General features: G+C 43.9%; 1 protein-coding gene across 1 annotated transcript; it reads left to right on the top strand.

Moving 5' to 3' along the window:
* The first annotated feature begins 5,088 nt into the window (after nucleotides 1-5,088).
* tp53i13 (tumor protein p53 inducible protein 13) lies at nucleotides 5,089-11,419 on the top strand. Its single transcript, XM_062552101.1, has 9 exons — nucleotides 5,089-5,680; nucleotides 5,778-5,852; nucleotides 5,969-6,007; nucleotides 6,233-6,291; nucleotides 6,536-6,614; nucleotides 6,758-6,886; nucleotides 7,387-7,620; nucleotides 8,512-9,400; nucleotides 9,919-11,419. Exons 1-9 carry the CDS (start codon nucleotides 5,591-5,593, stop codon nucleotides 10,032-10,034), a joined length of 1,710 nt encoding a protein of 569 aa, XP_062408085.1. The 5' UTR covers nucleotides 5,089-5,590; the 3' UTR covers nucleotides 10,035-11,419.
* Nucleotides 11,420-11,885: the final 466 nt, after the last annotated feature.

Consider the following 11,885-nt stretch of genomic DNA (forward strand, 5'->3'; position numbering starts at 1 on the left):
ATATGGCAAGAGAAGGCAACAGAAAAAAGATCCTGATACTGGTTTTAAAGCTATCAATTGAGGGTGCCGTTCTAATTGAGATGGGAAGCTGGTTCCACAGCTGAGTAGCATAAAAACGAAAGGCAGCTTCACTACTCTTGGTTCTGACAGTTGGCTTTGTTACTGTAAAAGCAGTCTGTCTTGGGATCTAAGGGGGCGAGAGAGGATATGATATTGGAGGAGGTCAACAAGTGGGGCCCCTCCCATTTAGTAATTTAAAAATAAGGAGCAATAAATCTTATTTAAAATCTTATTTGAAATCTATTCTTTGACTAACTGGAAGCCAGTGTAAACTTCTGAGTAGGGGTGTGATATGGTCTGACTAGTTGCTGAAATGCGACTATGTGTTTGTGTTTGTGTTGATGGGTTGTCAGAAGGCATGACTGTATTTGGGCTTGTTAATGGGCCTATTAATGTGTGAACTGTGTGGTTTGGGTTAGCGTTGAAATGGCACTGAGTTGAAACAGTTAACACTACCACATCAGGTGCTCTGTACATAGGATAGATACTCCGAAAATACTTGCTTGTAAGGAATTTATCCAATATCTCACACCATTGGGAATCAGAGTTGTCTATGAGGGTTACCGTATATGACCTTTGGAAACATCAGACTCATCAGAGAGAAGAGATTTTACCACTTCAGATAAATTGAAACTCACATTAACAGAGACTAAAAGTCAGGGTGACAGGGAAACTGGAGGTGCACTCTTCATCAGAACATGTTGGCAAAACTTTAATCCTGAACACAACCCTGTGCTTCGACATCATTCCTGGGGACTTGAGGGGCAAGGTGGATTTAGAGATTATAATCCTACTTTGCATTTCACAAGTTCCCTGGAGCACACCAGACTGTCACACCCAATCAGGAGGACATGTACATAGAGACAAGGAATTAATCTCTGATTATCCATTCAGTATATCAACCACCAAGCGGTCTGGATATTACGACTGCATACTCGATACCACACTTCACAATATCGTTGTCTGCTCTTATCTGGAGGCAACATTATGTGCTCGTGCACTAGGGGGCTCTGCAGCTCTGGTCTGTGGTACAGAACTTACAGTAATGTCAGCGAAGTGATATACGTTCTATCATTCACCATATTAGCCAGGAGGTGGAGCATCTGAGTCTGAAGCCTGAACAAGACCATAAAGACGAAATCGAAACGTGGAGGGACAATCAGAGGTGGAAAAGTCCAGCTTCAAAAAGTAAAAGTCCAACCATGTATTGGATACCTGTGCGCTTAACACAGGTGATCTCACCAATGGCTGCTCTACCTGGCTGAAGAGTTGTGATCATTAGAATCAGCTGGTTTAAGTGAATGGTTGGCACAGATATGTGGTAGGACTTTTACTTTCTGAAGCTGGACTTTTCCACCTCTGGGGACAATCAATGTCCTGCACTTAACTCTCCCTGACCATATCCAACCTCACTCTAGATGACAATATTGTATCTGTGCTGAATATGGGGATATGATGAAGACATGGCACATGCTGACAGGAAATCTACTGTACCTGCTCTTTGGTATCAACTCCACTCTCTACTGACAGTACTCTGATGATCTGTATCGTGCTCTCTGTCCATCTGATGATCGGGGGAAGAGGCAGGCCTTCCAGGAGAAACTGAGGAGAACAGCTATAAACAACCTGGATGTCCAAGCAGAAATAAGGAGCAGAGTGTAGTGGAACTTGATTATAATGATGTATGCTGCTGAAGACTTTATTTATTTATGATTCATTTCACATTTTCTAACATTTTATTTTATTACTGAAAACAGTCTGTCATTAGTAGCATATCAGAAGAGAGTTTAAAATGAATCTTTAATTATTTTCCACATTTTCTTCCTTTACAATTTGATGATCATGAGAGCCATTGTAGCCTAATAAATTGCTTCATTTTGCAATACATTCCATATGCATAGCATTCTTAAATTATTTAACTGCACATTTATTTTGTGTGGGAATCTGCTTTGTTCTTTACTTTCTAGAGGACCCATGACAAGTAGGGGGTTACTGTAAGTCTGGGACGCCAGTTGAGCCTTCTGGGGCCTGTACTACGAAGGGAGCTCAACCTACCCACATGTAACCCAGGGTTACTTTGCTAAACCGGGGTTGACAAAACCTGGTTATCTTCATTGGTGCTAATCGGTACTACGACGCTGAGTAAGAAGTTGATTTGTTGAACTGGGGTTAACCTCATCGGAGTTGGTGCGCGTTCACATAAAATGGGCGGGTTGCAGCGCATATCACCACTTTTAATGATGACGCGATCACGCTATTTTACGCATAAGGAATGAGCAATGATTATAAAAAAGTTGCGAGGAATTAAAACCCACTTTACGATACATCAAATACGTCGGCAGCAAACAAAGCAAGACAAGGCTGTTGGCAACGTAGGCTATTGCAGATCGGATATATGAAAGTAAAGTTTTATTTCATGTTCCTTAAATAGCCTATGTGTTACGGAGGATTAATAGCTTGCGGAATGTCTGAAATGTGTTGAAATAAATACATTTTGAGTTCATAAGAGTCCTACAGATGCAACACAATTCATGCCATGTATATTAATAAATATTAATAAAGGATAATTGAATGTTTAGCCCCATTGACTGATTTAGTGTATGTAGGCTATCCTGTGAACATTTTAGATGCAACGGCAGTGCCGCTGGCAGCAGGTGAAAATGAAACTCAAGAACATTCAGAAGGTTTATAGGCCTAGTTATAGCTTGCATTAATATTTCTTAATTATGAAAATATGTTATATTGCCAATGCTTATAGCCTCCACTTTGCCTCGATCAGCTGACAAATGCAACGAATTCCCTCGGCTGAGAATGTATAGGCTATCTTTCATAGAGAATATTATATGGAGAAAGATTCTGGCGGTCTTAAAAAAAACTCTCGCCTTGCGAAGAGAGGCGCTTACAATTTGCGCTCCAATAATGTATCTTCCAAGTAGCCTACGTCGACATTGTGGGGTGTGATTAACCGCAAACCTCGGGTTAACCAAGATCATAACCTGCTCGGAGCAGGTTTGAGATGCAGCGTAAATTGCCATGGCAGCATACCTAGGTTAAAACCTATCCACCTTTCGTAGTACGGGTTAACCGGGAAGTTACGCCACACGTGATCAACTTACTCTCGAAGTTACCCAGCTAAGCCAGTAACCCCGCTTCGTAGTACAGGCCCCTGGAAGTGGCGTGGGCCTAATTCAACAAAGAGCCGAAGAAGGAAGACTTTGTTGGTTAGAGGACCCATCATGAGTGTGGAGGGACGCCAGACACCACTGTTGAGCCTTCTAAAGGAAGAGGCCTGCTTAATAACCCCAGTGAAATGCTTTTGAATGGTGTTTTATTTGACCTGTGATCTTGTGAAAAAAATAACAACAACAAAAACAACAACAACAACAACAACAACAACAACAAAAATGACCCATAAACTGACTAAGCTGCTGCGTGGCAGTCATAATTACACTTTAAAAATGAAGCATTATGAATCTGAATTGCCATTACAAGTTAACTCAATTCAATGCAGCATCAAAGCATTCACAGGCATTCTTTAAAATAGTTTCAGGAATATCATGAGGGTTTAGAACGGGAGAACTCTTGTTCCAAACAACATAACAAGTCATATTTGTACCTTGCAAAAGCAGTAGCAATAAATAGCAACAAAAGTCACCTTTATTTTTGACGGCGTAGTTAGCAAACACCTTAGCCTTCTCTGTAGCCAGCTGGCATCTCCATTTCCTGTTTTTTTTTTATTGGGGTTTGGATCTTTGAGTTCCTCAGTCAGTCATATATCTGATATGTTACACATAGACGTAGTTCTGGTCTGATGGTTACTGGTACTTCTCAGCTCATTCCCTGCCCTATCCACCCAGCTCAGATGGACTCCTTTATCTCTCAGTGATGCTAAGTGGTCATGTGTGCAGGACACAGTGCAGACTCAGAGTCATTACTTCCTGCCTAGATCACTTTGGTGGAAGCAGAAAATGACATAATCAGTAGGCTATTCAGATAAGACCTTTAGACAGAATGGACTGAATCCCAATCTCTGCCCTAAACCCTAAGCCCTGAACCCTTACACACTTACAGTAACCTAACTGACATCAGTTGGCCACTTCCTGTTCCAAAACGACTATGCACCAGTGCACAAAGCAAGGTCCATAAAGACATGGATGACAGAGTTTGGTGTGGATGAATTTGACTGGCCTGCACAGAGTCCTGACCTCAACCCAGTAGAACACCTTTGGGATGAATTAGAGTGGATCCTGAGAGCCAGTCGCCTCGGCCAACATTAGTGTGCAACCTCACAAATGCGCTTCTGAAAGAATGGTAAAAAAAAAATCCCATAGCACTCCTAAACCTTGTGGAAAGTCTTCCCAGAAGAGTAAAAGCTTATAGCTGCAAAGGGAGGACCGACGTCATGATGAACCCTGTGGATTAAGGATGGGATGTGACTGAAGTTCATTACTGTATGTGAGGCAAGCAGGTGAGCGAATAGGCCTTTTAGCTTTTACACTGATCTGACATTCTGTAGCTACTTCTCTGATCATGGGTTATCTTCCCCAGCATAACCAATTCAACAGTAGGTCCTTGTCCACCAGTGTATGTAGGAGCAGCGTGTGTGTGTGTGTGTGTGTGTGTGTGTGTGTGTGTGTGTGTGTGTGTGTGTGTGTGTGTGTGTGCACGCGTTCAGTTGAAAAGACATGACTCTATTCCTACTAAAGTCCTAAAGTGATTTAAAACTAAATAATATGATAAACTACATGAGAAAACAAGTACAAGTTAAGGGCTGTCAGATTTGAACGTAGGCCTATGTTATGTTTATAAATAAACATTACCGTACCTTACCTTACCTTACCTTACCTTACCCTAAGTGTAGGTCTACAGTCGCATTTGGTGATTTATTCTGCAGTTACAATGTAACCCCGCTAGTCTGAGCAACCTCTCGCTCGGGCCTGCCCCTTTCGTTTCGACTACGAGTGATGGTAGAAACTACATCAAAAGAGTTGACACAGAGGAAGTGAAAGATTACGTAGCCTCGTTGCGGTAGCTACGTGCCCAGCATAGCCTACTCAATCATTTCTCACGTTTGCGTCGCGTCTAAATCTGTAAACACAGAATGACCAGAAGCCTATTGCAACATTACTGAAGTCGAGGAAAGTTTGACAGACAAGAGCTTCGGATGATGAACGCCTTTTAGCCTATATCAAAATTATGCATTTCAGATCATTTTCTTTTCCCATCGTTTGCCCGTTGCAAATGCTTGACGTTTTAGCCTACCCATAATGTTATACGCGTTTAAAAACGCGTGCGCGTTTTAGATTAGCCTAAAGTTCGTTTAAGAAAGTGGACCATGTTCATACGGATCGAACACTGTAGTCGTGGACCTGGCTTAGCCTATAACCTCTTTTATTTTCATAATTTTAGACGTTTGAAATAGTTAGTGTTGGTAAATCACCCACTTATCCTGTGGCGTTTGTAATGTTGGTGTAACTTCACGTGTGCTTCTAGATGTCTTCACTATTTTATTGTCTTCTTACTGGAAGCTATGACTCCACAAGTGGTAATCCTGTTGACTGGACTTTGTTGGACATGTTGCCAGTCGGCAGTAGCCTGGCAGTTGTGTGACAATGGCAAGGTAATGTTCTCCTTTTTACCAAGGCGCTTACGAACCTAATGTTTTTGTGAGTGAAACGTTGTTACAAAATGTTGCTAATGGGCTTTGTGTGATACAGTTTCAGCTGGAGCAAGATTTGCCGCATTCATTGTCGTTATATTGCTCTGGATCGTTTTCGGAAGATTCTAATCAGGTATGGAATTTGGCAAATGCATGGTCTATATCCTAAAGTTAACCTGTGTTGTTAGTTGTCTTTGGAGTCGTTAAAAAATGTGTTAAGAGGGTTGTTTTTTTCCCCACTCTTTGCAGAAGCTCCATGTTGATCACAAGTCTCCACCACCCTCACAGGTAGGCTGCTTATCAACTTGGCTAGAGGGAGGCTACAACTTGATGAGTTTGCAGAATTTAGTTATAACCTTTGACACATCAATCCAACACAACTGCTAGCATAGGTTTACCCTCATTCACGGGTAGCAAAATCAGTATGTCCAAATTGTGTAGCCTTGCGATTTTATTTAGGCTATGTACTGTATAACTGGGTTATATTTACCACCTGTCATTTTCCCTCTCCAGCCGGCTAAGCAAGTGTGTATGGACACACCCATTATATACAATACTACTATTCCAAACAGGTGAGAGTCATTGCTTAACTCAAATGACCTGAAATACATACAGTACCCAGTCAAACATTTAGAGCAAATGTGTTTTCCCATTTAAAGGTCTATTTATGGTTATGGTTATTATGGTTATTGCTATTTGAGACACAGTCTTTGTCCAAAGCGAATTTTCTTTAAATTAAATTGAATAAGTAATGTGTTATAAACTACAACATTGGTTATAGCTGCTATATCTTTAGTCTGTTTTTGTTGTTTGTAGGGGAGACCACAGGCCTGTGGGAGCGCAACCTGGTGTTTACCTGTACTGCCCACCTCAGCGCTGGCTGAACAACCTCCAGGTGGGTCACAACAGCAGACCATAGACAAACTGAGCACCAGTTTATACTATACCCAGTACACACGATCTGTACAGTATATGTTGTATGAGGACTCATTTGCTCTCTCTCTCTCTCTCTCCCTCCCTCCCTCTGTGTGTGCGTAGCATGGCTCAATTGTAGCCCTGCATCACCCTTGCACTCCTGAGCGGCAGCGAGCTCGTCTGGCTGCGCTGGTGCAGTCTTGCCTGCCTGGTTACGTCATGTCAACCCACCCCTGGCTCAGCACCCAGAGGGTAGGTTGTGCAAATTCCCACGTACCGCTTTGTTTTTGAGTGAGAAGTTATTTTATTGTTGTTTTGTTCAAAACACTGGTGATACGGGACTCTGTGGTGGCATAGAGGACTCCTGTTGACTAGCAACAAAGACCATGGAAAGTGAATGTAATTCAGAGATTGCCGGCAAAATAACCACTGGCGACATGAAACGTCATGCAAAAGAGTTCAAATAATTTAAAATGTTGGGGTCTTTAGATTTACACAAGTGCCTTCTTTCCCACGATCACAAGAGGTCATACTACCCCAGTCCAGTCACACAAGCAAGTTTGGCAGGAAGGAAGTTCACAGATATCTCCAGTTTTAAGGAAGTTGTTGCCACAATAAATTTGACAGCTTCCAGGATACTGACTCGGATGAAATGGGAGAGCACAATAAAATCGCCTGGAGATGAGCAGTCTTTTTGTTTATTGCATTGTCACTCACTCTATGGGCTATTTGATCTCCTCTCTTTCCCACAGCCTGTCGCATTGGTCTCTTGGGGTCGAACTCTGGAGATGTCCCATGTGACTGCCCCTGAGGTCTGTGACTGGCTGGTCTCGGTGTCTTCCAACCGCCCGCAGCAGCGTGGTGACCCAGAGCGGAGTCGCGGAGCACGCTACAGCCTGCTGTTGACACGCGCGGCCCCTCCGCACAGGCCAAAGGATAGCGCACGGGACACGCAGGAAACCACATCCCAAATAGATTGGTTAAAGGTAAAGAGCTGATAAGTGACAAGTCAATAGGAGAAGGGCATTTTTTCACAATGAGGGAAAACTGGCAGGCTTGATAGTCGGATATCTACATGTGGGGCCGTCTTAAAATGCTTTGTTAGTCATACCTCAGTGAGGGCCTGTTCAGAAATATGGTGTGGATGTAAAGTGAGATGTGCTGCATAGTTAATCTGAGCTCAGAACCATATATTTGTATTTTTGCATGCAAGATGTTCATGTCTCATAATATTTCTTTTGACTTCCATGACTACTTTCTTTCATGCTTTTGTTTTGGCATGATGTGCTATCTCAGCATCATCTGACAAAGTGGGACATGTCCTGAATAAGTGGGTATTAGTCCTCCCAAAGGAAACATATTGTTAACTTTAAATAGACAATCCATGTACAAAAGAGTAGTGTGTCATTTCTGCTTTTCATACTTTTTGTAGTTATTACAAAGGCATGAATTGAAGACCGTCACAATGTGAGCCCTGTGTATCTTGTTTCTCCCTCACAATGCACTGATGTTGAATGACAGGAAACGTGTTTCATTGTTTCATTCATGTAGATTTTGACAGAAAAGCTACTGACTACTCTCTCCGTGGCTACACATTTTTGTTTCACACTTTGACCTGGCCTGGCCAAGATCTATATGTTAATTGATTTGAAGTGTATTTCTAGAGCATGGACCTTCAGGATACAGGCTCATCAGTATCTTATCTGGAAGATAACAGGAAGGATACATTTAAGCAAATGTTTTTTTTTTTTTTTCAGCATTGTGTCACCCTTTGGAATGAAATTCTGCCAGATATTTATAAGCCAAACTTGTTGGGTATATGTGTGTGTGTGTGTGAGCATATGTTAGTGTTTTGTTTATTTCTACCTGTTTTGTAGAACCTTAGGAGTTGTTGTGAACAGACCCTCTCCCATCACAAGGATGGAGAGATCCAGATGGAAGCTACGGATGAAAGGATCCAGAGAAGAGAAAGGAGAGCTCCGCTTCATGGGCGGGAGGAGGTCCTTCCAGACGAGTCCCACACACAGCTCAGCAATGAGACGGACCTCCACGGCACTCAGTCCAGCAAACTGAACGATACGTTCACGCACGCTACAGACGTGCTTGTGGAAACCAAACGCCCTGCAGCAGCCGTGCCGGTGCAGAGCACCCCAAGGCCCCGAACGGCGGCGGCAGCGGCAGCAGCGGCGGCTAACGTCAGCTCACCTGGGGAGACAAAGGAGCAGGTGGGCGCCGGAGCACCAAAGAAGGAGGAGGAGGCGCCTGGGACTCAGGAGCAGGAAGGACACTCCAATACTGGAGGAGGAGGAGGAGGAGGAGGAGGAGGAGGAGGAGGAGGACATGAGCAGGAGAAAGACAAAGTGACGAGTGCTGCAAAGACAAGAAGCCGCACACACTACTCACACGCACACTCGCACGGGCAGACCCACAGGAAGACGGGCGCGGGAAGGGGTACGAGCGGGGCCACCAGCCCCAGGCAGCGGGTACGGGAGGACACTGAGGAGCAGCGGCGGCTGGAGGAGAGGGAGACGGAGGCCCCTGGCGTGGAGGTGGGGGTCGGGTTGGGATTAGCCGGCAGGGGGCCAGCGGCAGCTGACCGGCTGCCCACGGGGCGCACAGACGAGGCGGTGTGGGCGGCGGCGGCGCTGGGCTTCCTGCTGGTGCTGCTCACGCTGTCGGTGCTGCACACACGCCTCTACCGCCACTGGCGCACCACGCCCAGCCTCTACTGGCACGACCGCACGCAGGACTACGACAGCGTGGCAGGTAGAGGCACATGCATGTGAAACACACACACACACACACACACACACACCCACCCACACACACACACTGTGGTAAGCATGATGTGTATCTTCCCTTGGGGTGGAGATTCCACAGCTGTCTCACTTCAGCAGTTGCACATATCCAAAGGCTACTTCACCTTCAGTGCTTGAGCACTTTGAAGATAAGGCTCATAGAAGATGGGCATGTAGCTAGCAACATACATTTAACAAACAAATGTAGCAAAAAGTGTTTTATGCCTGATTATATCTACTATGTGCCAATGTTTATGTTTTTATCTGTTATAAGAGCAACACATACTGTAGCTAAATTCCTTTTCAGTATGTTGACATGGCAGTAGTCTTTGGATAAGAATTGAATACATAATATAGAGTACCACCATGCTTCAAAACCATTTGTAAGTTTGGAACAAGTTTCTAAATGTTTGGAGATTCTCAGATTTGTAGACTTCAGGACTCTTCAAAGTCAGAGCTGACTCACATTTGATACTTGCGTTGCAGATGTGATCAGACGGAGGCTGAAGCTGGCAGGCCGGAGGAAGAGAAGGGTCGGTGCTGGCCGCAGACAGGAAGCTCCTCTCATAACCCTCTCAAGCACAGATGAGGACTCCGACTAACTAGCCTTCCTCCTCTTCCTCCTCCTCCTCCTCCTCTCTTCATTGACCAGCACTCCTCTGGGCCGAGTGATGACTTCTGCAAGCAAGCCCAAAGACCCTTCTCTTTTATAGACTTGAACCCAGAACTGTTGAAGCAGAGTGCACTATAATTTTGTATCCTGCGTGCGGCAACTCTTAAGTGATAGTACCTCAGTACTATAGTCTGGAAGATGTTTGGAATACAAACAGTATCCAGGCAGACACGACTTGTTTTATTATTATACAGCAGTGGTATAGGGCGTTGGTGCCCGGTTCTCTTCTCTCTTTCCAGCTAGCCACCATACCCTCAGTAACATACAATATAGTAGCCTATAATTCTTGTTCAAGTTCAGTAACAAACAATGAACTGGTTGGGTTTTGTAAACCCTGAGCGCCAAGGGTTCTGTTCTTTGCCACTGCCAAAGGTACAAATGTTTTATTGCTTATTTGTCATAAGCACCTGCAACTCTTTGTTTTAGTATATTTAATTAGTTTTGTTGTGACTTTTTTTGTAATTTGTCTATATTAAATAGTTGGTGTTAAAAGAAAATGGTGTATTCAGTTTGTTCCCACTACAATAGTGTAGTCGTTTGCGTCAGACCTACAGGCTCTTTGAGTAATTTCAGATGACCTAGCCTCAATATGCAACAATTTCCCACTTTTTGCGGTATGTTTTTGTAAGCTGTTAGCTTTGGAATCATCCTCGAATCCATTTTGATGGTGTATGGTAATGTGAAGTACCAATAAACACACGTCGTTTTCACTAACCACCAAAGCTGCTGACTATGTAGCCCTGTGGTCTGGCAAAGACCCCTCTGCAAATTTTTTTAAAAAGCTTTTGCTTTATCGCCAAAAAGACCAATGTTAACCTCCTAGCAAGCTTTGATCAGGGCCAGCCATGCCGCTGTTGGTGTTTCTAAAGTTTCAAGGAGTTTCTAGGAAGTTGTTGTTGTTGAAGGCCAAGCCTGGTTGCTGATGCGTATTCCCTTCATTTGTAGTCGTTCAAACACAAATAGTAAGACATCTCAAAGAAGGACATTTCAGACAAAACACTTTCCATAACCCTTGGTGTCCAGAACTTCACAGTTGAAGGGGGCTGGACTGATTACTCATATCTTTGGTTTGGACAGTATGCTGAAGCCACAGGTTTAGCTGAGGTTTCACAAACCCTATTGTTATACGACTTCACAAAAGCTGCCCTCTAACCACCTGGGAGAGAGCCAACGGAAATATAGCAGCAGTGGCAGTTGCATATTTGAAAGGTTCTCAAACGCTCAAATGTGGAAGAGCTTGGCTGGGCCGAGCGAGTCAGTTGAAAACAGTGCATTGTATAGGTGGCCGGCTTTAGGTCCACTCTAACACGCTTAATAAATGACTCCAGTGACAGACAATTAAGAGTGTTTTTTTTGTTTGTTTGTTTATTTATTACAAATGTACATCTTACGAGTTTCTATTACGATTCCGTTGTTTTTGCTTCATCTTGAGTTGTTTCTATGTTTTTGTTTTTATTTTGTACAGTTCACCTCTGCGTGAAGAGTTTCTCCCATCACCATGTCATGTTTCTCCCACTAGAAGAGCTGTGAGATAGATGCACACACAGGAAACAGTGAAGGCGTGAAGTGCAGTGCACCTGTCTGCACAGGGGGATGTGTGTGTGTGTGTGTGTGTGTGTGTGCGTGTGTTGAGACAGGGCCAGCTGGGGTGTGTGGAATGGGGCTGTTTTCCACAGCTGAGATGTGACACAGGGGCGAGACATCAGACTGACCGACCTTTTTTTGCCGGCTCAGACTCAGACTAATTTCAAGGCCTCTTACCGCTTATCTAAGATAACCC

The sequence above is a fragment of the Sardina pilchardus genome, chromosome 13 (assembly GCF_963854185.1).
Source record: "Sardina pilchardus chromosome 13, fSarPil1.1, whole genome shotgun sequence".
NCBI lineage: Eukaryota > Metazoa > Chordata > Actinopteri > Clupeiformes > Clupeidae > Sardina > Sardina pilchardus.

What these genes read in the sequence shown, in the direction of transcription:
- tp53i13 (XM_062552101.1), top strand. Translation starts at nt 5,591, where the DNA reads ATGACTCCACAAGTGGTAATCCTGTTGACTGGACTTTGTTGGACATGT. An exon ending in AGTTGTGTGACAATGGCAAG is followed by an intron (nt 5,681 to 5,777) that starts GTAATGTTCTCC and finishes TGTGTGATACAG; the next exon opens with TTTCAGCTGGAGCAAGATTT. An exon ending in CCTGGCTCAGCACCCAGAGG is followed by an intron (nt 6,887 to 7,386) that starts GTAGGTTGTGCA and finishes TCTTTCCCACAG; the next exon opens with CCTGTCGCATTGGTCTCTTG.